This window comes from Fusarium tjaetaba (genome assembly GCF_013396195.1).
Source record: "Fusarium tjaetaba strain NRRL 66243 chromosome Unknown NRRL66243_c0000030, whole genome shotgun sequence".
NCBI classification, from domain to species: Eukaryota; Fungi; Ascomycota; class Sordariomycetes; order Hypocreales; family Nectriaceae; genus Fusarium; species Fusarium tjaetaba.
The window spans coordinates 483,493-508,612 of record NW_023501226.1 but is presented as its reverse complement, the minus strand read 5'-3'; the positions used below and the strand labels follow the sequence as shown (position 1 = coordinate 508,612).

Sequence of the window (25,120 nt, the reverse complement as noted above, 5' to 3'; positions counted from 1 at the left end):
AAAAGAGCCGGAACATGTTCACAGAGACACCTTTAACGGAGGAGGAGGAATCAATTGCTGAAAGAAATATACAGCCCAATCTTGGGATGTTTAGATATTCCAAATTCTAATCAGCTATACTCGTAATATCAGTTTCGCCTCTGACTCCAATGCTTGGTTGCGTTATCAGGGATCAAGGTGAATGGGCTGGCGTTGGTGATGGATCACTGATGATAGGACGGAGAGTTGACGGTTTTATGCTGGCAGGCTACAAAATATATTTTCATATGCTTAGACTATCTTAGACCAGGCTAGGACAAACTATAACAAACTTGGTACATTCATCACTTTATTTTACAGTCTCAAGTCTTTCATGATCGGAAGTCGGTCATCCCCATCTCCACTCCAAACTCCTCCGCCAAACCCGAGATCCGAAAACCGGAGTCTCAATTTTATTCGCTCCTCACCTTCTCCAAAGCCGACAACCCGTCCATTCCCGCCATATCCAGAACCATGCGGTCCAGTCTATCCTGCGAGCATTGCCGGTAAGATCCCTATATTCTCTTTACTTGGAACCATTGACTAATTGAGAGTTGTGAAGAAAAGCAAAGGTCAAGTGCGTTCACGCCGGCAGTGCACCATGCCAACGCTGTCAACGCCTCGGAACATCGGGCTGCGAAATCACAAGACCGATTGTCAGATCTGCCAAGAAAGCTGTGAGGAGAGCGCAGAATGAAGCGAGTTTGACGCCGAGGGATGACGTATCGGTTATTTCGAGCACGGCGGGGTTTCAGCCTATACCGAGTCCTGTCTCGTCACGACAGACAACTTCATATCATGTCCCCGATACTGTCGACGAACATCTCTCCCGTCTACCGATTGGGATTATTCTCAAGGCTCTGAATATCTTTACTGCCAAGTTTCCTGAGCTGAGGATACTGCAGGCCTCTGCTTTTATCAAGGAGTATCAAATTGCTCGGTCCAAGGAGAGCAAGGCTTTGTTAGCGACGATACTTGCTATTACGAGGAAGCAATGCTCTATTGTTACTGGGGATTGGTTGAGGGCTTTGAAGAGTAGCGAGTGCTATGCTTCGTATGCTTGGAGTACGCTGGCTGATGCTATTCTCCAACCGCCAAAGGTTCAAGTTGTGCAGGCTTTGCTTATCTTGACGCTTTACGAATGGGGAGTGAGAGAGTACCACAAAGCTTGGATGCACTGCGGTATGGTCATATTACCGCTCATAAGACTAAGCTGACATCGAGAAGGAATTGCGATACGCATCATGCAGTCACTACATAGCTCCCGAGTTAGCCCTCATCCGCTCGACACGTCTCAAAACAACGACACAGACGTCATGGCCATAGCCGTAGAAGCTCGAACATACTGGGCATGCTTCATTATGGATTGCACCATCAACTCAGGAACATACAACCCGCGTATGCTTCCAATGTCCGAAATGCACAAGCTCAAAGTCCCTCGTCCACTGAACTACACCGACTTTGCATTTGGTTTCGACGCAGCGTCGCTCGATCATATTTGCACTGGTGATTTATCCGGACTGGCGCAGAGTTTTGAGACGATTGCAACTGGGTTCGACATTTACGCTCAAGCAATGTCGTTTGTCTTTAATAATGGGCGCTGTGCACCGGGGATGTGTGCACCTGAGAATTGTCCGTGGGTTCCTGGGTCGGCATGGTCTCAGTGTCGGGATAGGCTTGAAGAATGGAGGAAGAGTCAGCATGAGAGATTGTATTATCCGCAGCATAGTGTTGTGGTGCATATGACGTTGGGACATGGGGAGTCGTTTATTTACTTGAATATGCTGTACTACTTGAGGTGAGAGAACATCACGACGCTCCGATGGTCACGACAGAATGCTAACGTTTCTTTAGTACGATTATGCTTCACAGAGAGTACTTCCCATTCTTGCCAACCGCCGACTTGACACCTCGCGGTCCTGTTGACCCTCCTCTTCTGGAAGCAGAAGCGCCGCCAGGTTGGTGGGACGAAAGTGCCAGGGAACTCTTCAACGCAGCCGAACAGATCACCTCTCTTCTCCAAGAAGCATCAGAGTGTGGTATTCCACTAATGACCCCCTTCTCCGGCTTTTGTGCTTTCACCGCATGTTTCCTCAACCTCTACGTTTTCAGATTCCCCAGGATGAATCTCAATCGAAGCTCAAGAGCCGAACAGCTTATGAACTGGGGACTAGACTATCTAGAAGAATTCCAGAATGCCTGGGAACTAGCAGGAGGCTGGGTATGTCTCTCCCTCTCCCCTTTCACAAGCCTAAAGCTAACACACTAAGATCAAAACGATTCAGAACTCATCACTCTTATACAAAAGAGCAACCGAAGACGCAGGACGCTACCGCGGAAGATCAAGAGCCGATTTCGAAACTCTGCACCAATCGATTCATGAATATCGAATCGTGGATAGGTCAGACCAGCATCTTCAGCAGATCAGCCATGCAGATCGAAACTCGGCGAGGCGTGAGGAGGAAGCTGTGGCGAGTCAAGTTCAGGTGCCTGGTAATATGGGAGCGGTTGTTAATGCTTCGGTGCCGGATCCGTTTCCGAATTGGTGGTCCATGTTGCAGGAGGTGGAGTTTACGGATGTTGGCAATTTGTGGAATGGGATGCGTGAGCTATGATCTGGGGAATGATTATGGCATTGTAGTTACTCCGTAGAAGGGTAGGAACAAGCCCATTTGGAATGGAGGCCGGTTTGAGTGAGGGTATACGACTTTCCTTTCTGGGGAGATGCCAGGGATACGGGCTGTGATTCTTCCGCATGAAGTTACATGACCCTTGTGGTCACCTATAGGCGAGACCGGCTTACACCGAAATAAGCGAATCTATCATCAAGCATAGTTTTATGTTATCGTTCACTCACACTTGAAGGCATTGATAGAGCCAGCTACTACCAAGATACCAGCACTTGTTGCATAGCTCGACAGCAGTAAATAAGACTAGAGACCCTCGTATACATTCATAGAATATTCCTTGCTGACGTTCAAACATGCCTTTGCTTCCTTGGCGAATACTCGTCAAAGACTAATTTTAGATTCGGAAACTCTATCTCAGCAAGACCGTTGCATACTCAGTTGAGCGAATCGGTAGTTTTCGGTAGCTCGGGGGTAACAGGGCTTCGCAACGGCCCCCGAAAAGAAAGCGGAGCCGAAACTTTGCAGTCGGTGGTAGGTTACATTTCCGTCACAGATTCGGAAGTTCTGAATCGAAGGGGCGATATCGTACGAGGACAGCGAGTCATGGCAGTATAAGAAGCCTGCTATAACATCACGGGCCAACAGAACCTGTGACATGGCAAGTTGGAAGCGAGACAACTGACCAGAAAGGCATTGAGAAACAGATTCAAAAGTTGCATAACGGCCAAGACATGTCATATCGACAAATACGCAACGATCCCCGAGCAGAAATATACCGAAGTTTTATAACCCGTTTCAATAACCCAACGGAGATTTAACTCATCCTGAGATTTAGTTCATGCGGGCAATAAAACGTTACATGCAGATCCTGCTAACCTCCGGGCTATTACCAAGGTTCAGAGGTATATCTCACCTATATCTGTATCACGATGCCCCCATGCTACCCCAAACCAAACCTTCACCCATCGCTTAAAACATCATTGTAACGGTCTCCTTCCTGTTGTGTTTTGCCGTTGGACATGGGATCCTTCAACGGCCACCAGTTTAGTTGCACTGTACCCGGAGGCTAGCTTTAGCTTGATTCAAGTCCACTGTATTGTCTACTGTCCAGACTGTGCTAGATTGATATGTGTTATAGCATTGACAAAAGGATTGTACCTCGGTTATCCAAACCGTAGATTGATCTTCAAGACTCCTCAGACAATGCGACCCTCGGAACTTCGGAACCTTTCCAACTCTCCTTTTTTTTTCTACAGCGATATGTCAGGGATTTGTGATGTCTGACGAAAGCTCCCGCTGAAGATACGCTAAAACCTTGATCCTTGTAAATTGACTCCATCCACCGGATGTCGATCATCCGGGATTCCGCGGGTGGTTTACGAGTGGTCATCAAATCCACTCACAAAGTGGATAATTTCCCAACCGAATTACGACGCAATACCTTTAGCACAGGTGAGTGTTTGAGAAGACCTTTTCTGCATTAGCATTAATTGTTTGTTATAGTATAGGTATAGAAAAGTACAAGTCCTTGCGGTCCAAAGTTACTCCCATCTCTAATTCCAGCGCTAGGTCCCTTTTTCCCTGTTCCCAAACACACGTAGCCCATCGTCGCATTGATGCCCAAGCCAAGGCCAAGCCAAGCCCATACCCTTATGGACTCCTTGACACACTCGTCTTGTACCCCCAGTCATTCCCCTCAGGCCCCCTCCTCCCACGATCACCCTCGGCGATATTGACCTCAGACTGCACGCTGATCTCCTGCGCGACCACGATGCCGCCGCCAGCACCAGCGGGCTTCCCGGCTTCGGGGAGGATGTGCTCGTCGCTGGCCCAGGCCGTGGTCTGGGGAACGGTCGCTAGCGGGTGCGAGCTGCCAGGTCCGCGGCGGCGACTAGTGTTGAACCGGCTCCCACCCATTTCGCTGCTGCGGAGCTGGTGGCTCTGCGATGCGGATTTTGTGCCGCGGCTGAAGAGAACGCTGAGACCGATCAAGCTGGCGCCTTTGCGGATGAGGGGTTGGATTATGGGCAGGTTTGTGACGATTATTGCGACAAATGTCTCGCGGCATGCCCATTGACTTCCTGCGACTGCGCCATTTGGACCGGCCTGTATTTGTTAGTGAATGATCTTTTGTGCATGGTGTTCAACTTACTGTGAGAATTGTCACGGCGCGAATTGTACCGGCCATCATGATGAAGAGAGCACCGCTAAAGAGCAGCATGAGCGTGAGTCTGCGTCGCAAACTAATGTTGACGCCCCAGAGAAGCTGCCAAGGTCAGATATGATCGTTATAGAACAGAGGATATGACTTACAGGTAGCGGGATGGAAAGTAGATAAATATCCGTCAAGATGTTGGGAATAACAACAACCAAGACATAAGCCGGCGACTTGGTCGGTTGGCAAAGAAGTCCCGGGTCTGGCGAGACTTGCCAGAAGTGATGAAAAGGTTGACAAGACAATAAAATCGTAAGCGCAACAACAGCATATGAAACACCAAGAATGATGTATGCGATCGTAACTCGAGTCTTGAGATGCGTCAATCCAGATCTGTAAGTGTCAGCCAACGTCCTCAACACCAACAGTCAACAACATACGTGAGTCGTCCATAAAACGCAGTGACGCAAAATTTGAGACACCACAGAATACAAGCATAAAAGGACCAGCCTATGACCTGAATCTTGGATCCCCAAACCCGATTATAATGTTCTTGCCCATTCATATCGATATCGGCGCGCTCTTGGTCCGTCATGTAACTATTCGTCAAGCCCTGGAACTTGGCACCGACGAGATACGCCGCAACTGTCTCTGCAGCGAAAATAAGCTGTAAGACACAAATGGTCAGGTCAGCAAAGGGCCCCGTGCATCTGCAGGTGATTGCGCCACTTACACCTGTGATGGGCATCAGATAATCATCCAACTGCCATCCCCCAAACCCAATCTGTCGGATTCGCACGCCCATTCTCACTCCGATGGTGACGAGCCCCAAAGAGAGGAGGATGAACTGTTCCTCGATACCCATGGTCACGACGGTTACCGAATCTCTGGGACCAAAGATCTGTGAACCAACAGGAAAAAAGCAAAAAAATGTGATAAAGAGCAGAACAAAACACAACACAGACGTAGGTGACAAGCCAAGGTCTATTAAAGTGAAATCACGCCTCGCCCACTACCGACGGCAGCAGTGCCGAAAAAGCCTGCATCCCGACAAAGTCTGCTATGACAATAAAGTTACATTCCCTTCTACCGCCATCCTTCTAAAACCCTCTGCTAAGACGCAGGCATGCATAGCTTGATGAACCGTGCGGCTCCGCAGCCCCTGCAGATCGCACATATAACATGGCGTGCCAGGTTCGCTATACGGAGCATTCGTCATATCCGGCATTGATCTGCCGGTGCTAATCATGCATTGGCAAGGAGCTGGCAGAAGGTGGTCCATTAGTTGACAGCCGGAGACATTATGTGAACGGGGATCGACCGCGGCGCGCGAGTAATTAATTGTTCAGGCGGTTAATCTTTTCGACCTGACTTGTGCGTCTGTAGATCGTTGAAGTGTCTGCTATTCCCGTGACTAGTCTTAGGTGAGACCCTGTTCAAAAGTGGAACTATTTTGCAAGAGATAAGACATTGGCATACTTGTTTATTGTTATTGACAAATATTTCTGATGACATATTGTAATTCTGGTGACAGACTGTGGCTTGTAGGGCGTAAATTGCATATTTGATATACTTCTCACCCATAAGCGGCGAGGTAAGAAGCCTGTCAGAAAGGTGAAGCCACGCCCCCGAAACCAAACCCCAATTTACAGGGCCTAGAATCTTGGCGTGCAACGACGTGTTGGTTCGAGTACAGTATTATCTTGTTTGATACCGGTTTCGTTTCATTGTGTCATCGGGGACCTTGTACAGTATGAGACACCGTTGCACCAGGAGCCCTAGCCTAGTCCATGGAGCTAGGTTGGACTAAACTGACGGGCGAGGAGAGGCGCTGTAGATCATATATATTCCTAGAAGACCCCTTTCCCCTCATTCCCTTTTATTGCTTCCTATTCCAAAATCACCTCATCTTAACAATTGACATTATTACCTCTGACTCAGAGACTATAACTCGATTCTCTACTATACCTACCATCCAATTGGTCAATATGGCTTCATCATTCGACTTTATCGTCGTAGGAGGTACGTCCGAGCGAACTGACTCAATCATCCCCTCCCACCTCTAGCCCAATGCCTGAGCACACATGGATCAACACCACTAGAACAAACAAACCGTCCCATTCTAACGCAAACTTTCGTCCCGCAGGCGGCCCAGCCGGCAGCGCCCTAGCAGCCAACTTCTCCCGCACCCCCAAGAAACCCTCTGTTCTTCTGCTCGAAGCCGGCGGCACAAACCAGGACCGCAATCTGCGCGTCGACGGGCAGCGCTGGACCACTTTTCTAAACCAGGACATGAACTGGGGCTACAAGACGGCGCCCCAAGAGTTTGCTAATAACCGTGAGCTGGATTATTCCCGCGGTAAGGGACTTGGTGGTTCGAGTGCTATCAACTTTGGTGTTTATAGTGTTGGTGCGAGAGATGATTATGAAGAGTGGGCGCGCATCGTAGGAGATGATGCGTATCGCTGGGATAAGATCCATGGTAGGTATAAGAGTCTAGAGACGTTTCATGGGGATCTGCCTGAGGGTGTTGATAAGAAGTATGCTGCGCCCAAGGCGGAGGACCATGGGTCTGAGGGGAAGCTTCATGTTGGGTATGCTGGCGAGTGGGAGAAGGATCTCCCCCCTGTGCTGGATCTGTTTGAGAAGGCTGGGTTTCCACTGAATCCTGACCATAATTCTGGAAATCCATTGGGAATGTCGGTTTTGATCAACTCGAGTGCCAAGGGACGGAGATCAACTGCGAATGACCTCTTGGAACCTAAGCCTGAGAATCTTACTGTTTTGACGGATTCGACTGTTCAAAAGGTTCTTTTGGAGGGGAACAAAGCTATTGGCGTTGAAGCCAATGGCAAGAAGTGTAAGTCCTCCTTATCAACCTCAAGTTGTTGATCTTGGAATTATGAGTACATAAACTAACATTCGCAGACCTCGCCTCCAAAGAAGTCATCCTCTCAGCCGGAGCCCTCAACACCCCCAAGATCCTAATGCACTCCGGCATCGGTCCCAAATCTCAACTCCAACAATTCAACATCCCCGTCGTCAAGGACGTCCCCCGCGTAGGCCAAGGTCTGCGCGACCACATGTTCACTCCCCTAGTCTACACCCGCAAACCAGGCGACACCGCCCGCGACACCTTCTACGGCGACAAGAAAGCCATGGACGACGCCCTTGAGCAATGGCGTCGCGACGGTACAGGTCCTTGGACAAAGTTTGCCTGCGAGTTAGGCATTGGCTGGTTCAAGCTTGATAAGCTCGTCAAGTCAGATGAGTTCAAGGCTCTGCCGAAGGAGGAGCAGGAGTTTCTTATGAAGGAGACTGTGCCGCATTATGAGATTCTCACGCATTTTCCTATTCACTGGTTCATCCCTGAATTTCCTGACTCAGCGCTTAATTACTCTTGTATTCTTGTGTTTTACTACAATGCGCAGAGTCAAGGAGAAGTCACGCTTCAGTCATCTGATCCCAACGCTCCGCTGAAGTTTGACCCCAAGTTCTTGGCTTCGCCTTTTGATCGTCGTGTAGCGATCGAGTCACTCCGCGATGCGTTTAGACTCGTCAAGCATGATGGCTACGCTAAAGATAACGTTGCTATGCTTGCTGGACCGCAGGGTGACTCGGATGATGAGCTTTTGGAGCACTGGAAGAATACTATTTCTTCGAGTTGGCATATGACTGGTACTACCAAGATGGGTAAGAAGGGAGACCCTGATGCTGTTGTTGATAGTGACTTCAAGGTCATTGGCTTTGAGGGTCTTCGTATTGCGGATATGGGTGTCGTTCCTGTTCTGGCGAGCTGTCATATCCAGTCTGTTGCGTACGTGACTGGTATTACAGCTGCTGAGAAGCTCATTGCTGAGTATAATCTCGCATAGATGTCGAAGGAGGATCACTAGAGCGCAGCGATGTTTAGACTTTAGTTATCAATGATTGACGAAATATACTCATGTTGATATCATCTCCATGCCCCTCGAACCCTTACACTCGACCGTCCATATCGCACGTCCTAACAAACAAAGGCTTCACCTCACAGCGCTTCCTATGAAGAGCCCTCTCCCTGTCATCAGGATCCCCGCCCAGAAACTCTTCATCCTGCCACAGCCGAACATTAATCCTACGACCTCGAAAGTCCCCCTTGGCATGATCCTCCCACTTGAAATTGTGCGCCTGAAACCAAATCCTCTTTCGTTCTATCGCCCAGTAATACCATTCCTCGATCCAGTTGGACCCGCCATCCCCAGCATCGTGGTCTTCGTACTCAAACATGTTGAACTCGATCTTCAGCAATGGCTCCGGCCAAGCTGCCCTGAGCTTCTCGACATGTTTCTCCCAAACACGGAAGTACGCGGTCCAGTTCCCGAACCAGAAGACAAACTTGATGGTTTTGAGGGCTGGGAGACTTTGTTTCAGAGCGAGAATGTCGTTGATGAGCTTTTGGGGAAGTTTTGCACCTTGACTGTCAAGATCGTCCCAAGAGAATTCATCCTCAACGGGGTCTTCATCATAATCTTCTTCCAGATCTGAATCTGGATAGTAGGAGATAGTCGTCTGTGACATTTCAATGATGAGGGTGCTGGAGAGTTGCTTCATGATTCTGGAGCACGCAATCCTGGGAACTATACTCCATTCACCAGTTGCATAAGTGCTAGGTTCTTGAAGTGGAACAACAATAGCGTGGCTCTGATAAAGACGAGGCTGAAGATCGTCTGATATGATTTTATGGACGTAGAGCAAGGGAAGGGTATCGGGGGAATAGGCGGTTTGAGTCGTAAAGGCATTGCTGAACTTGACGTCTTGGAGCGCGTAGTCATAGACCATATCCCTGACCTCTCGCGGTAAGTCCAAAAACGAAGTTTGAGAATCCATGGCTGCGAGGGTGCTCATATCGCCTGGCTTTTATGATGAGAAACGGTGTTTGGGTGAAGAAGCCTTCTTATATCGTGAGAGGTATCCACCATCAAGTTTGGCATCCACTGCTAACGGGTTGGTTGCCTAGGAATGGAGAAATTTGAGATTAATTAGCCCACCCTGCGCCGAATTAAGCCAGAAGGATAAGGAGATAGAATGAATAAAGTGGTACGGGCTAAATTGGGTATTGACCGAAATCCACAGTTCAGAGTATGAGGCTATTCAGCAGAAACGTGGATCAAAGCTTCTCCCGATAGAATCAGAGTTCCTCCAGCTATAGTGATGGAAAAGAATGTTACTTGTGAAGATACTGGAGACGTCTCTCAGCTTGGCTGTATTCAATAACTCCATGGCCTTGACGCGGTTGCGGTTCCAAACTCTTCCATTTCATAGTTTCAACAACCTTCTTTGAAACGAATAATGGTTCTTGGCCACCAATAGGCTGATTTTCCTTATATATAGAAAGAGTTAGGTTTATGAGAAAAATGTCCAGAATGCACCTCAAATACGGACGTTTTTGAACTAGTACCCAACGATTAAGCCCTGGATATAGCGCCAACCTATGCACTCCCTCACCCCAGCTCTTCTCATCGATATCATGCCCTCGAAATACGCACGAAAGTCTCACTCTTTACTTTCAGGCCATTTCCAAAAGATATTGGACCCCTCAACATCAGCCAAAGGATTCCCTTCACCATCCTTCGCTGTTCCAAACTGCTCATTAAACCCGCACTTCCTGTAGAAATCATCTTTGCCCAACGCGCTCACTACCGAAGCACAAACTCCTTCAGCTTCAGCCTGGTCAAGACCCCATTGCACAAGCTGCCGACCGACGTTCTGCCCTTGAAAATCTGGGCGTACGGCTAATGCTTCGAGATACCAAGACTCAGCACGTTTGCCGCTCCATATTGTGTCGAAGTGAGGATATGCTCTTTCGATAATGTCTTCTTCTTTGGGGTCAACTGCACGACTTGGTTTGGCCCAGGCGTGAAGCATCATGGCGACTGAGGATAGCGGTTTCAATAAGTTACCTAAGACCGTGTTAGCTAAGTCAAAAGTAGAAGAGACATATAACTCACGAGGATCATAGAATGGTAGATCAAACCGTTTGCCCCCTTCTCCAAGCCTCGCCCACTGTGCAATACCAACAACGATCTCTTTACCATTCTCATCCTTCGCAACAGCGACAAGCCATTTCCATCGATAATCCCAGAAATTGACCCGTGCACGTCGCAGCCAGTACAGATCTACATCATCAGGGTACTCGTTCCGATGCGGGTGGATCAGATCGCCAAAAAGGTTATCGCCCCAAAAGGCCTTTGACATGACATTTGCGATCTCCGGAAGTTCCGAGTAATACGCATCGCGTAGCACGACCTCGGACATTGCGAGTCAGTTGAGGAATTATTTGTGTACGGAGTAAGCAAGAGCCAGGAGTCTTGTATTTCTGGGACAGTCTTCTGAAACGGTCTAGAACTGCTGTTGGTTGTGGTTTTTCTGACATGATCCGATTAGCCCGCTTCAATCCTTGTCTCCAGATCCTGCGAGAGGGTTTTTCTTCATATCCTGGACGCTGGAAGGGTTCCGCGAACCTGGCGTGACATGACATGGATGAAGCCCTTGTACGTGCATGTGAAGCTCCACTCCCACTGCATGTCTCAGGGCATCACTGACTCAAAACCCGGAGAACTTTTGTCTGAATCAAAATAGCACGTTATTGATGTGTTGGTTTGGTCTATCGCTTAGTAAATACATCCTGATGGTCCTCGTACGTGACGTTCCACGCAACCTCCTTATTAATAATCAACTCTTGACTCCCAGCTCGCGAACTTGATCCCTCCTCCGACACATCGCGACTATTACTCCTACTCGATCTATGTGCCGCTGTAGTTTGATTCGACACCTGATCAGGTCTCCAATTCGCACTATGAGCTGTAGCAGTCGCCGAAGCTGCATTCGTAGAGCGATTATTCCGTAGTGATTGCAGTGCATAAGCCTTGCTTGAACCCGACATCGTAAAGTCAAATGCCACTGGGAAGCCCATGCCTATGGAGAAGGACTTGAGGAAGTTCTTGAGGTTGGGCATTGTCGCGGAGATGAGAGACCATGCGATCATGACTTGTTGGCAGATGAGGGTGTTTGTAACGGCGAATTGAGGCTCGAGAGATGATGGGTATTTTTGGGAGTATGCGAGATGGACGGAGGAGATGGCGATGAGTGGGATTCGGAATGAGAATGCTGTGACGACTTGGCATTTGCGGGCGAAGGAGATGTTGACGGACCACGAGAGGTGAAGAACGAGGAGCCAGGTTAGGATTTCGGTCAAGATGTCGATTGCTGTGATGACGCCCCAGCGTGCGCTCTACCAGTAGACATTAGACTCGGCTGTGAAGGATACGATTGAGTAGGGTCATACCTGATCTGGGCATTGCTTGACGTTATTCACAGTCAACAATGTCCCAGCGCGACAGTTCACAAGCCATGCCAAACTTGAGCCGACGCCCCATAGCCCAGTGAACATCATGAGTGCCACGCAGACCATCTTGTTCTTGCCGGGCTTAGAACTGATGATGCGATGTATAAGGGCGAGGACAGAACATTTCGCGAGACTGAGAGCTAAAAGGGTGAGAATGACGGATGCGATCGTGCACTACCACTCACTTCGTAAGCACAAGAGAATATGAGCAGAGGCTGAGACTCACCTTTGAAGAGATCGCCCATTGTTCCGCCGTCGTAATCGAGTTAAACTTGCCCAATCCATTACTCAACCCAATAAACACAGCAATCGCCTGCGCCAAATGCAAAACCTACAAAGTCAGCATCTCATCAAAACAAACGCAAATCACAGGCATTTCTCACCGTCGCAGCAGTAAACAAAACGTCGTCGAACCCAAACATCTTGTACTTGATATAAGCCCTTGCCAGCGCAATAAGCGAGGTGTAGATCAGCGACAAGATCGTCACGATCCATAACTTTCCCGCATGATCGTTGAATGTAACGGGAGAAAACCGATATAGATCATCGTTCGGATCCATGTTTCACAAGATCTGCGACAATACAGAAAGAAGAAAAGAACAGAATTCATTCCATTAGGTATTTAGAAATGCAGAATTATTAAGGCTGCATGACCTGAATCCTTTTCGGCCTCCCGGACTCTTGGTATTCATGTTGACTCGAACCAACGGCACAGCAAGTCACCTCGCTAGCGATCCTCGTAAAGAATTTCCGCTGAAGATATTTCTTACGTATTCCATTGGTGAAGGCTTCACATGGGGGGCCCTGGTTGGTAGATTGGATCATGCAAGCCACAGCATGGGTGAACCAACAGAGGAAGCAACTCGTGAGATGTGATGATTGTTTTAACCGAGGAGACGGAATATTACTCACGCAATGTGATGTCTGTCACGTACTGCCACGAGGAGATCGGCAGTTGACATATGTTGGCTTGAGTGGCTGATCCTTAACAGAAATAACTTCACTCTTCTCGAAGCCAGAGTATTGACCAACGTGATGAGATGTGTTCTGGTGAAGAAAAATACTTCATTTTGGCTGAAATCAATGCCTGTAACCGCCAAGACTGTTGGTCGCATGAGACTCCACCATGTTCCTGACTCCATTTGTCGAACGACTCAATGAATCCGACCTTCGCCTAAAGACAAACCAAAAAGCAAAACTCGGCCGACACCAAGAATAATGAGGAGTCTCGTAACTGCAATGGCTATGACAATAGCATGACTTTGACAAACATGTCGTTTGGTTCAAGTCAACTTAACAACAGCGGAAGATCCTTCCGGACTTCGGCACGGGACGGGGGAGGGAGGATCACCAATTAGTAAGGGCCTAGCCAGGGTCTCAAGTTCAAACAGGGGTCCATACAATTTTGGCAAGGGTTGGTTGGGTGCACCGAGGAGAGGAACTGTTGGCGGGTGTGCGTCCCTAAAGAGTGTTGCCATGCCGCACTCCTGCATTTCTATTACCGAAGCATCTGCATGTTCGCCTTTTTCTTTTTTTGTTCCTCGATTTGTTTTATTTTCTTCTTTAAATTAACGCTTCTCTTTCACTAAGTTGAGCTTTTATTGGGAAAGAGTACGTCAAAATGTCTGCTGAAGGCGATAAACGATCAGTCGACGTTCAAGATGCTGCGTATGGCATCAATGAGGCCAGCGAGCATGTTGATGAGAAGAAGGGTAATGCGGCGGATCGCGCTGACATGTACCGCATGGGAAAGACTCAAGAGATGACGGTTCGTCGCAAATATCGCTCCTATGACTGTGTTAGACTAACAAATATGCTAGAGAAACTTTCGCTTCTTGTCCATCTTTGGCTTTTCCATGATTCTAATGGCATCTTGGGAATTCTCCCTCAGGTCCGTTGCATTGACGCTAGAATATTTACCAAAGCTGACCTTTGCAGTGTCTCGACAATCGGTCTCGTCAACGGCGGCACGGCAGGTCTCATCTGGATGTTCTTCGTCTGCTGGATGGGCTTCCTCCTCGTCAACACCTCTATGGCCGAAATGGCTTCAATGTCTGTACCTCCACCATTACTTCACTGCCAATTACTGACGGATCTACAGGGCTCCTACGACAGGAGGTCAATACCACTGGGTATCCGAATTCGCACCCCCGCAATACCAGAAACTCATTAGTTACCTCATGGGCTGGATGTGCGTCCTCGGCTGGCAGACATCATGCGCTTCATCAGCCTTTATCGCCGGAACGCAAATCCAAGGCCTCGTGGTGCTGAACTACCCCGAATACGTCCCCAAGCCATGGCACGGAACACTCCTCACCATCGCTGTAGCTGCGTTCTCAGTTGTCTTCAACACACTCCTCGCTAGAAAGCTGCCCTTGATTGAAGCGACAGTTCTAGTCATTCACATTTTTGCCTTCTTCGGAATCTTGGTCACACTCTGGGTTCTCTCACCACGCGCTGATGCCACAGCTGTGTTTACCGAGTTCACTGACGGCGGAGGCTGGGGAAGCATCGGTGGTTCAACGCTCGTTGGTATTCTGGCGGGTGTGCTGCCGTTGCTTGGTGCTGATGCTGCTGTGCATATGTCTGAGGAACTGCGTGATGCGAGCCGTACTCTGCCAAAGGCTATGATCTCAACGACTGTTTTCAACGGTGCCTTTGGCTGGATCATGGTTATCACTTACTGTTTCTGCATCGGTAACCTTGAGGAGGTTATTGCTTCGCCAACAGGATACCCCTTCATGCAGGTCTTTTTGAACTCGACTCAGTCGACGAGTAGTGCTACTGCGATGGCGTCTTTCCTGGTCATCATGACTGGTTTCTCCAACCTTACCATGGTAGCTACATCGTCTCGTCAGCTCTTTGCCTTCGCACGAGATCACGCTGTTCCGTTCAGCCCTTGGTTTTCCAAGGTCCCTACAGGATGGGATGTACCAATCAACGCTATCCTGACAACCTTCTTGATCTCGAGTCTCCTGTCTCTTATCAACATTGGTTCAGCAGTCGCCCTCAACTCAATCACTTCACTCGCAACAACATCCCTTCTATCGAGCTACATCGTTTCAATCGGCTGCATGATCTGGCGAAGATCCACAAATAGTCCTCTTCTTAAGTCCAAGTTCAGTCTTGGAAGATGGGGTCTTTCTGTCAACATCATCTCCGAAGCCTTCCTCATCATCATCTTCGTCCTGGCTTTCATGCCTGGAAATCCCAACCCGTCTCCATCAGAGATGAACTGGAGCATTCTTATTTACGGAGCTGTGGCGGTGTTTTCCGTGGGATATTATTTATTCCGGGGAACCCATCATTATGAGGGCCCAGTAGCATATGTCAGAAAACTTGAACAGTAGGGGCACCAGAGCATAGCAAGATTTGTCTTGTAAATTTCCCTGGTTTAAGTCAGGGCTTGAGTTAGTTCCCTCGTATTAATCTAATAAAATTGAATATACTCTATATTCAGCTACCTAGCATATTGCTAAAAGAGCCCGATTTTCCCTGCCTGAAAGCCTAAAGGTTAAACGCCGAAGGCCTACTCTGTAAGGGGGTAAGGGATCGGATCAGACCATGTTGTGTGGGGTGGATACCCTAGACTAGGTAGTTCCGGTAGGTAATCAGACCCCATTCAAGGCCTTTGGAAGAGCTCAATTAATGTCGACAAAGAACCCGAGATTGGGCCAAGATTTTGATGAAGAGTACACTCATAAACCTATACTAAGATACATAAAACTTTCCGCTGTTTAATATCAAGGCCCAGTTGGGCGATGATGCTGCTAAGGAACCTCAATCATGACAGTAAATCAATTTTCCATCTATCCTCCATGAACGCCTTTACCTATAACCCAACCCTTTTATCATCCGTCATAAAAATCCCATAATTTACATAATAAGAATCGGTGTCTCACTACTAACTATCTCCGTCCACCTCCTCGTGCCCTGCATACTCCAAATCGTCCCCAACGCCTTGACCGCAACAGGAATACTTCCAAAGTTCGTAACACTATACAAATCCGCCAACCTCCCCGCAAAGAACTCTCTATGCTCTGGAAGAATGCTCTCTGCAGCAGCGATAAAGTACGTCCATACAAGAGCGTGCGCTCCTTTCGTTGTAGAGTCGAGGTTGAGGACTTTAAGACGTAGTTGCTCGACGAGATGGATGGACTCGTCGTCGTCGAGGGAGGATTCGGCTCGGCGGCGATAGATGCTGCATGCGTCGAAGATGGCGGAGCGGATGGTTTCCATGTTGGTGAAGTGTTCGGATTGTGGGGGGAGTTCGGGGTAGGCCATGAAGTCGAGGTATGCTTCGGGGCCGGTGAGGACTTGAAGGCCTTTGGATTCGTTGGCTAGAGGGACGCCAAAGAGTTGGAACCTAAGAAATGAGTCAGTGGACGGCCACAAATTCATCAGTAAATGATCTTACATCTTGATCTGCTGAAGGAAAAAGTCCTTCAGATTTGGTGGTAGCATTGATATCCAGTCTGGATATTGAGTAAGGCAGTTGAGCATCTCCAAAAGGTATCTATAGTTGTCGGCGCCAGTGATCGTTTCACCAACCAAGAGGACCAAGATCGTCGCGAGGATATATGGGTTGAAGAGTTGTTCAGGGCTAAGTTGAAGTGAATCCCGCCGTAGCTTCTGGACAATAGCTTGGTGACCTGCTTCAGCGATACGTTGTAACCTTGGATCTCTTTGTCCCAAGTGAAACGCCGAGACGACTGATACAGCTTGTGCGAGGTTCTCATCTTGTTGGGCGAGCGGTAGGATGACGTCTCGATATCCGTTGCTGAAGGAGAATGAGTCTAGTACAACCATGTGTCCGGCGATGGTCTCGGAGACTAGGTGCGTTAGAGGAGACCCTCAGGAAGAAGTTGAGGCTGGAACTTACAATGACTGAACAACCTCCTTGTCTGGGCATTCGAAGCCTCATTCAGCGCAGGATGCATCGTAACACCGTATCGATACGGCATAACAACACCACCAAACTCAGAAGCCGAGTCATCCGACGACGGCGACGCAGCATCATCAGAAGACGCCGAGTCAGGAGGATTCGACGACGTCGGACTATCAGAAGTAGCCCGTCCCTTGCTCTTCCTCACCCTCTCCTTTCTCATCCTCTGCGCGGAATCAACCCATCTGAGACTATTGCCAGATTGAGTTTCCGCCGACGAGATGAAAGTCAAAGCCAATGGCTTTCCTCCTCCGGGTGTGGAGTCAACAGCCATGTGGCTGCTGTACCTACACCGCAGGCCCTGCCCGGAGCAGGAGATGCCCTTTTTCTGACACTTGAGGCATTCGGGCTCTGTCTTGTCACACCTAAGACGTCTCTTGCAGCACTCGTAACAGCCTAATAGTCAAGCTTGTCAGCCCTATATCACATCATGTGGAGTTTTCTCAAGCACGCACCGTTGTTCCTCTTAGCAAGCGACATTTGAAAGTTAAGAAATACCTAATTTGGGAAAAAACAGGTGACCCTCTCTCTGTCTCTCGGTATCTTGCCTGTTTTGGGGAGGGACCGTAATCTATTACTTATACTCAATCGTTTCATGGGCGAGGTATGGATAGAAGGTTGAATTATGATGAGTTTACGAGAGCCCGGTATGTGAGATACGCGCTTGCGTGCTGGGGATTACGCATAAGACATGGCGTCTAGGGTGCATAGAGTTGCATGCTCGACGCTATTGATTGGTGAATTGTCGGAGCTTCTAGATCAGGGTCTAGACAGAGCTAGCGGCAATTCCGGGCCACACCGAAAAGTGACGGACATTGGGAAAGGATTTGAATGGAAGTAGGGTAGGGTAGTGTACGGGGTAGTGACAAATGTCACCGACAAGCCGTGGCGTGTAGCGATGACAATTACTTGTGCTAATATTGTATTTCATTATCTATTTTGAGACATTGTTACCGACAGTTTGGTTACTGATCACTGACTAATTGAAGATCTGGAGACTATCATGGAGATCGATGACAAGGGAGGCTCAGAAAACAAGCTTCGATAAACGCCACAGCGCCCTCCAAGGAACAAGACTAGAATCCAAATTGTAGGGTCTCCTTTTCTCACATGAGAAAAAAGGATAGGCAAAAAGTAAGACTAGCAGAATATCTCACAGTGAGACACGGCATGGCTTGCAAGTTTACCAGGAAATGGGAACCAGCTCGCAGCCACAATATCTCAGCCGCACCGTCAGACTGAACTCGTCATGGAATTTGAGAACCTTTAGGTCCAATTGAAGGGATCGGAGTCTCTGCCGAACATATCTCGACGGGAAGGGATCGCGATCCCCGGAGCCTTCGGTCAGTGACATGCCGCGGATATCTTCCTCCCTTCCCAAGCGAAAAACGTGGGAAGCTAGAGCTGTCTGGGGAATGGTATGGCCCGTGGGGAAAGGATGAGAATTTTCGCATAATTAATGCCGTAATTACCGTCGGTTAAATTCTTCGGTATTGAATCGAGTGATAGTCTGGTTGTCAAAGCGAAATGTCTCGGTGCTACTCCGTACTTTGTTTGTAGCCACAAACTCTGTTTCCAGTAGTTCAGTCCCAACCGGCCGGTTCCGACCATCCCAATGTAGACTTACCGTCGTCGAAGCTATCATCAAGACCCCGCGGGGTATTTTGTGCTAGCATTTATGCCAAGACCTGTGATTTACATAAACTTGATAAGGAGCCCACTACCCATTCGTAGAGCTCCCAAAGGCTCAAACAGCTATCTCCGTTATCTGCTTATCGGCCTTCGGTTCGGTTGATTACCTACCGAGATGGGCAGGCTATCACGAGAATTTTTTACACCAGATCCATAATTTATCATGTTATTCCCGGTTTTTATTCTGGAGCGGTATCGGGGACTTTTTCATCACGTTAGATTTTCTGACCGTAACATGATTGTGACAAGCTATTTAACATTGCGATACCGCAGTTTCCTCACCGTGAATTTGTTGTTTGTTAGAATTGAGTAAAAATGGCTGAAAAAACACCCCAAACTGATGAGAACAATGGTGAAACCATGTTGTGAGTTCGTGATGCCCTTGAACGTGAAAAAAATGCTAATTGGAGAAGCAAACCAATTAATACACTACGTCGTGAACCGACGAGGTCGGAGATGCAAGATCTTGAAATCATCGCTTCAGCAGGCGCATCTTTCCGACCCGGCGACATTCCCCCTCCGCCAGACGGCGGCATCGAGGCATGGACACAAGTAGCAATGGGCTGGATCGTCATCTTCGCAACATGGGGCTACGTCAACTCCTTTGGAAGTTTTCAAGCGCACTACACCTCCACCCTCCCCCAGTCGCCCTTCCAAATCTCCTGGATCGGCTCGATTCAAGTATGGTTTACCTTCTTTGGTAGTGCATTCTCTGGAAGATTGCTAGACGCTGGATTTTGGATCCCTACGTTTCTCGTGGGCGCGGGATTGCAGCTCATTGGGATTTTCATGATGAGCTTGTCGACTTCGTACTGGCATCTTATGATTACGCAGGGTGTTGTCACTGGTATCGGTGGGGGTATTATCTTTGCGCCGTCGTTGGCGTTGGTGGCGACGTATTTTGAGAAGAGGAGAGGTATTGCTATTGGACTTGTTACGACGGGTAATTCTCTCGGTGGTACTGTCTATCCTCTTGTTGTTCGGGCGCTTCTCCCTAGTATCGGTATGCCGTGGACGTCGAGAGTGTTGGGGTTCATTAATTTTGCTGGATTTATACTCGTCGCTATTTTCATGAGGCCAAGGCTTCCCCCGCGACAGACTGGCCCTATTATCGACTGGAGTGCTTTCAAGGATACTCTTTACGTATCTTATGTGGGCGGATTGTTCTTCTTTGTGTGGTCTGTGTATTACACTTTCTACTATGTGAGTACCCCTAGCAATCCCTTTTATGGGTTTACTGACAATCTTGAAGCTTGCTTCGTTTGGCCAAAAAGAAATTGGAATGTCTTTCGCCGATTCATCACTCATAACCACCATAATCAACGCCGTCGGTCTCCCAACCCGAGTCCTAATCCCCGTCCTCGCAGATAGAATCGGCCCACTCAATACAATCGCCCCAGCAGCTCTTTGCGTCGCCATAGTTGCATACACATGGGTCGCAGTCCACGACGTTGCCGGTGTTTACATCTTCTCCATCTTCTACGGCATTGCATCCGGCGCTTTCCAAAGTCTTATGCCCACTGGAGTCGCTAGTATCACAAAGAGACTTGATACAATTGGGACGAGAATGGGTATGTGTTTTAGTCTTGTCTCCTTTGCGGGTTTGTCTGGACCGCCTATTGGGGGATTGCTGCAGGATCGGAGTATTACTGGGGCTCATATCTGGGCTGCGCTTTCCAGCACCCTCTGCGCGGTACTGTTAGTTCTTGCGAGGGTTTTGAAGGTTGGTTGGAAGGTAAAGACTAGATGTTAGATCCAGTTCTGTGTGGCGGTTATAAGCTCAGGCATGGCTCAATCTTAGACAAAACTACATGGATATTCTCAACAATCTAGCTAGACTAATACTTAATCGAAATCATAGAACTTCCATCCCGCCTTGAAATCCTTCGTTAGCTCGTCGTTCAAAATCAACGCCTTGACCATCTCAATCGGCAGGCCACCAGTCTTCAAAATCGCATCATGATACTCCTTCTGCGTCATCTTCCCACTATCAACAGCCATCTCTCTCAACTTCCAAAGCTGAAGCGCTCCAAGCATATACCCAGCCTGATAAAGCGGCGAATACGTCCCTTCAACAGATCTTCTGACCTCACCTTCAGCCGTACTTCTTTCATGATTGATCCTCTCAACGAGCAGGTCAACAGCCTCTTGAGCCGTCATCTCTCCTAAGTGAAATTTCAACGAGAAGATAATTCTCAGACAGCGATGCATACGCCACCAAAGTGCACCGATCCTATTCTCAGGAGACTTGTGGAAATCATCTCGTGCATAGAACAGAAACTCCCAGTATAGTGCCCAACCTTCCACAAAAAAAGGTGTATCGAATATTTCTTTCCTATGGGAGTTATACCGATCTGCCATATAGAGCTGTAGTCTGTGCCCAGGGAACATCTCATGGAAAGCCGTGGCATGAGCGAAGTGCTTATTATTTCCTCTCATGACCATGAGTTTAAGATCATGCTCCATTGATGAAACGGGATAGGAAACTTGAATAACCGGACCGCCGAGGAAGAATGGCGAGACCTTCTGTTGTTCTGCGCTGATCATCGTCATGCGCCATGTTGAGTTTGCTAATGGGGGGATGGTGACGAGATCTCGTTCTGTGACGAAGAGACTTCCTTCTACGACCAAGTTGCGAACGAATTCTGTTTGCTTTCCGGGATCGACGTAGTCGTTTTTGACATGCTCGAGAGCTTTCTTCCATTCTTTGCCGTAGCCGAGAGCTTCGGACTGTTTAATCATTTCTTTTTCACACCATGCGAACTCTTGGTTGCCAATCTTGATAAGCTCCTCAGGCGTATAGGGAATCATCTCGGCTTCAAGCTCAACTTCCAAACCTTTTCGTCCGATTGGTTCCCCGACAATGGCATCTTCATCATCCTTTTGGTTCATTCCAGCCAGCTTCGTCTGGACAACGTCAAGGTAGTTCGTCAGAGAAGTGTTGGCCGCTTGCCAAGGTGTTGTAACCCAGAAATCGAAAAGGGGATCGTAAGTCGAGTAAAATGAGAACCATTCGCCCAAAAGATCCAGAAGGTTGGTGATGGCTTTACTCGCGAGATAACCTGTCGTTTCCGTAACATTGAAACCGCCCTCCTCCACTTTAGTCTGAACTTTGGCGATAGATTTGGTGATGTTGTTCAGCAAACCCGCCGTTTCTTTGGCTTTCATCGGATCAACATCCTGACGCGCCTCAAGCATTCCAATAAGATCATCTGAAAACGGAAGCAGAGGATCATATTTCTCTTTCGAAGCCTTTTGAAGATCAAGGTTGTTGAGTTGTCGTGTATGGTACGTGTTGAGCATGATATAATCCACTTTGCCTTCTTGATCAAGATGCTCAAAGTCAATGCCGCCAAGAAGATCCTGCTCGCTCTTGTGATATGTCGTCAAGGCTTGATACCGGCGCGGGGCCATATCAATGTTGTAAAACTCATCGAGCTCACCAAGGTCTGCCCACGTGCGGATGACATGATCGGTCATGGACAAGTTGAAGGAATCTCCCGCGATAGCGAATGAACCCCATTGGCCACCAAAGTGACTGCCTGCTAATGCCATCTTTGTAAGTAGCATCAGTGTATAGTTAATACCAAAGGTGCTGAAGAAGCCGATGACAAGTATAAGCAGCCACAAACTCATCATCTCAAAGAGGGGTCGTGAGTTAATCTTTATACTCCAGATATCAATGTCGTAATACTCATACTTCAGCCATGTAACCCGTTAATATCGGACGTGTGATCCGCGATGTCGATCCGTGCGACTTTTTCAAAGTTCTTGTATGATAAAGCAGGGTTCCCCGCCCGCAGGAAGCTAGGCACTTTTGATATTTCCTGTCATACAAGGATCACGATATACTCTATTTGGTAGGTAGATAGTGTCCTATACGTCATATTCGAAAGACAATTCTCTTTAGTGTTTAATTAGGAGTCGGTTGTATGCAGAGAAACGTTGCATGGTATATCTAGGTAGAATTTATGGTTCTTTTAGGGTTTTGCTATCGGGCTGCTCGGGAGGGAGATACGACATGATTGGTTGGTTTGGATGGGAATACGATGGGAGATCACTGCCGATGTTTTGAGTTTGTTGTGAAATGAGGCATTGAGCATTAAGTTACATGAAATAATAAATAACGCCAGCCATTCCTAGTCTCACATCTAGGCACCCACCAGATGTCAATTTCCTAAGCTCAAAATTTGGATTTGCTTAAATGTTTTCAACCTTACTCCTCGGATACTACCGTTCTTCACTTATGCTCGTGCTTAGCCTTCTTCTTGGGTCTCATCTCACCCTCATAGATCTTGAAGAAATTCTCCGGCTCAGTCGGATGCTCGCCAGTAACATCGTGGAAAGCAGTGGTGGAGATGTAGTTGGTTTTGCCCTCCTTCACAAGGCTGTAGTACTCGAGGAGATATTGCTGCTCGGACGGGTCGATGTCAGACTGGGACTTGAGAACTCTTTTTGCTTCGGCACTGGAGATAACCTGTTAGTAATTTGGGGTGTGGACAGGTGGGTGGCATACTGAGAGATGTTCTCGAACTGAAGTTCGGCACCAAGAGCTTTGCTGGCCGCGGTTGCGAGCTCTTTGCCTGCGCAAAGCATTGGACCTAAAATAATCAGCCTGATTGCTTGTATGCACTGGAGAAGTCTAACTTACCAGTGACTACCATCATTTGGCCGCGGTGTCGGTCATCGAAACCGTGCTTGCCCTTGCCAGTCAGAACATGAGCAGCGACTTGAGCGACATCCTGCAGCTTTTTCAGTATAATCCCTTATCGGCGCATCAAAGTTGACTTACTCCAAGTGCAACAGGCGCAAATTTGTGGAATTCTCCAATTGGAAGTGGAAGAATGCCCTCCGACTTAGCCTGCTGCGCATACAACAAAAGGTTCTCAGCATAGAACCCAGCCCTAACCAATTAGCTCTCTCCCCTCAATCATCACGACAAACTCACCGAATAATACAAGGCGACGTCCCCGTAGAAACATCCGGATCTCCTTTAGCCTCCATAACCAACGTCTCCAAATCAATAAACTCTCTCAATCTCGGCTGCTTCCCCCTCTCCGCATAATCACACCCCGCCGAACTAATAAGCAGCACATTCGGAACATCCGCCTTCTTCGCAGCATGAACAAGCTCCTCACTAATCTCAAGCTTATGCTCGTGAGCAGGAGGAACAAGACAGATGGTGTCGCATCCAGTGTCTTGCAAGGTTTTGGCCATTACTCGGAGACGGCCGGGCTTGTGGGGGATGATTTTGGCGCCGAGGTCTTGAAGTTCTTTTGCTTTTGGGGAGTCGGGGTGCAGGGTTAGACCGACGACGGAGGAGACTTTGCGGGAGAAGTCGCGGTGTTTGAGGATTAGTTCGGCGATGAGAAAGCCCGTGTTGCCATCGACGGCGGTGATGCAGATGTTTCGTGACATTGTGAAGGTCTCGTAGCCTCGTAGGGGATCGAAATGTAAGGATAAGATGGTCAGCCTTGGCTAATTGATGCGAAAAGGGGCAGAAATTGATCAAGAGTATTTATATGGTGCTTTGTGACCTTATACTCAATTAGTCGTCATATCTGCTGGCTCCCCTCAGGTAACACAACTTTCGTCATTCATCGCAATTGACTCCCGTTATGATGCTCTACGTACGTTTGTTAAATGACAAACCTATCAAAGCGGAGGGAAATCTCCGGCAACGCCATTTACGTACCAACGAAGTCATTTCTGAGACTGAGACATTGCTGAGAGGACTGACGACAGGATTGCGAAATTGCGAGGTAAGGCGGACCAGCTTCCATTAAACCCCAGATCGGCCCAGATTGGCCTAGTCTAATTTGTGAGCCAGATGTGTTATTTGCAGTCAAGAGTCATCACGGAGACCTAATGTCAGTGCAGAGAACGTAGTCGGCCCATCCCGGCCAAAATCGTGATGATGGCCGCTCCTTGTTTCATTTTTAAGACTGCTGTATAAACACCCAAGTCTTAATAATTACCTTAAAAGTTTAATAATCATTTGCCAACTATCTACACAGCCTAAACTCTTGATTGAACTAGGTAACGCAGAAATTCTCCGTGTCATGTCAAATGTTTCATCAAGGGTTCTTGAATGTTGACGATATCAGGTTTTCCTAACTCGGCAAATGTCACGACCAAAGTGGAGTTCCTTTATACGAACTCCTGCGTTTTAACCTTGTTACAGGCTTTACGCCGTTTCAGCCAAGAGAAAAGCCATGATCATCTTCTTCAAGGGATATGTTTTGTCCTGAATACAAATACATAGCTAAGCATCTCATGAATTGACTTTCGTTATT

General features: G+C 48.1%; 11 protein-coding genes across 11 annotated transcripts; 4 read left to right on the top strand and 7 right to left on the bottom strand.

Annotated features, from left to right (window-relative positions):
- Nucleotides 1-492: 492 nt before the first annotated feature.
- On the top strand, nt 493-2,633 carry FTJAE_1745 (transcriptional regulatory; the record flags this gene model as incomplete). Its single annotated transcript, XM_037347866.1, has 5 exons — nt 493-524; nt 581-1,200; nt 1,246-1,816; nt 1,873-2,239; nt 2,289-2,633. 5 exons carry the CDS (start codon nt 493-495, stop codon nt 2,631-2,633), a joined length of 1,935 nt encoding a protein of 644 aa, XP_037211312.1.
- A 1,665-nt stretch (nt 2,634-4,298) lies between these two features.
- On the bottom strand, nt 4,299-5,668 carry FTJAE_1744 (integral membrane protein PTH11; the record flags this gene model as incomplete). Its single annotated transcript, XM_037347865.1, has 5 exons — nt 4,299-4,754; nt 4,801-4,914; nt 4,962-5,196; nt 5,244-5,470; nt 5,537-5,668. 5 exons carry the CDS (start codon nt 5,666-5,668, stop codon nt 4,299-4,301), a joined length of 1,164 nt encoding a protein of 387 aa, XP_037211311.1.
- A 1,123-nt stretch (nt 5,669-6,791) lies between these two features.
- FTJAE_1743 (choline dehydrogenase) lies at nt 6,792-8,678 on the top strand (the record flags this gene model as incomplete). Its single annotated transcript, XM_037347864.1, has 3 exons — nt 6,792-6,825; nt 6,950-7,663; nt 7,732-8,678. 3 exons carry the CDS (start codon nt 6,792-6,794, stop codon nt 8,676-8,678), a joined length of 1,695 nt encoding a protein of 564 aa, XP_037211310.1.
- Nucleotides 8,679-8,781: 103 nt separating this feature from the next.
- On the bottom strand, nt 8,782-9,669 carry FTJAE_1742 (uncharacterized protein; the record flags this gene model as incomplete). Its single annotated transcript, XM_037347863.1, has 1 exon — nt 8,782-9,669. The coding sequence occupies one exon, from the start codon at nt 9,667-9,669 to the stop codon at nt 8,782-8,784; it is 888 nt and encodes a 295-aa protein (XP_037211309.1).
- Nucleotides 9,670-10,335: 666 nt separating this feature from the next.
- On the bottom strand, nt 10,336-11,097 carry FTJAE_1741 (uncharacterized protein; the record flags this gene model as incomplete). The annotated part of the gene is made up of 2 exons (XM_037347862.1): nt 10,336-10,742; nt 10,791-11,097. The coding sequence occupies 2 exons, from the start codon at nt 11,095-11,097 to the stop codon at nt 10,336-10,338; spliced, it is 714 nt and encodes a 237-aa protein (XP_037211308.1).
- Nucleotides 11,098-11,446: 349 nt separating this feature from the next.
- FTJAE_1740 (uncharacterized protein) lies at nt 11,447-12,747 on the bottom strand (the record flags this gene model as incomplete). Its single annotated transcript, XM_037347861.1, has 4 exons — nt 11,447-12,073; nt 12,128-12,361; nt 12,414-12,518; nt 12,571-12,747. 4 exons carry the CDS (start codon nt 12,745-12,747, stop codon nt 11,447-11,449), a joined length of 1,143 nt encoding a protein of 380 aa, XP_037211307.1.
- Nucleotides 12,748-13,808: 1,061 nt separating this feature from the next.
- On the top strand, nt 13,809-15,537 carry FTJAE_1739 (HNM1-choline permease; the record flags this gene model as incomplete). Its single annotated transcript, XM_037347859.1, has 4 exons — nt 13,809-13,955; nt 14,008-14,078; nt 14,126-14,239; nt 14,289-15,537. The coding sequence occupies 4 exons, from the start codon at nt 13,809-13,811 to the stop codon at nt 15,535-15,537; spliced, it is 1,581 nt and encodes a 526-aa protein (XP_037211306.1).
- Nucleotides 15,538-16,063: 526 nt separating this feature from the next.
- FTJAE_1738 (transcription factor) lies at nt 16,064-17,406 on the bottom strand (the record flags this gene model as incomplete). Its single annotated transcript, XM_037347858.1, has 3 exons — nt 16,064-16,553; nt 16,605-17,019; nt 17,070-17,406. 3 exons carry the CDS (start codon nt 17,404-17,406, stop codon nt 16,064-16,066), a joined length of 1,242 nt encoding a protein of 413 aa, XP_037211305.1.
- Nucleotides 17,407-19,139: 1,733 nt separating this feature from the next.
- On the top strand, nt 19,140-20,570 carry FTJAE_1737 (monocarboxylate transporter 4; the record flags this gene model as incomplete). The annotated part of the gene is made up of 4 exons (XM_037347857.1): nt 19,140-19,189; nt 19,238-20,027; nt 20,077-20,395; nt 20,461-20,570. 4 exons carry the CDS (start codon nt 19,140-19,142, stop codon nt 20,568-20,570), a joined length of 1,269 nt encoding a protein of 422 aa, XP_037211304.1.
- Nucleotides 20,571-20,669: 99 nt separating this feature from the next.
- Nucleotides 20,670-22,379, bottom strand: FTJAE_1736 (uncharacterized protein; the record flags this gene model as incomplete). Its single annotated transcript, XM_037347856.1, has 1 exon — nt 20,670-22,379. One exon carries the CDS (start codon nt 22,377-22,379, stop codon nt 20,670-20,672), a length of 1,710 nt encoding a protein of 569 aa, XP_037211303.1.
- Nucleotides 22,380-23,064: 685 nt separating this feature from the next.
- Nucleotides 23,065-24,242, bottom strand: FTJAE_1735 (prestalk A differentiation A; the record flags this gene model as incomplete). Its single annotated transcript, XM_037347855.1, has 5 exons — nt 23,065-23,290; nt 23,341-23,425; nt 23,476-23,566; nt 23,617-23,728; nt 23,773-24,242. 5 exons carry the CDS (start codon nt 24,240-24,242, stop codon nt 23,065-23,067), a joined length of 984 nt encoding a protein of 327 aa, XP_037211302.1.
- Nucleotides 24,243-25,120: the final 878 nt, after the last annotated feature.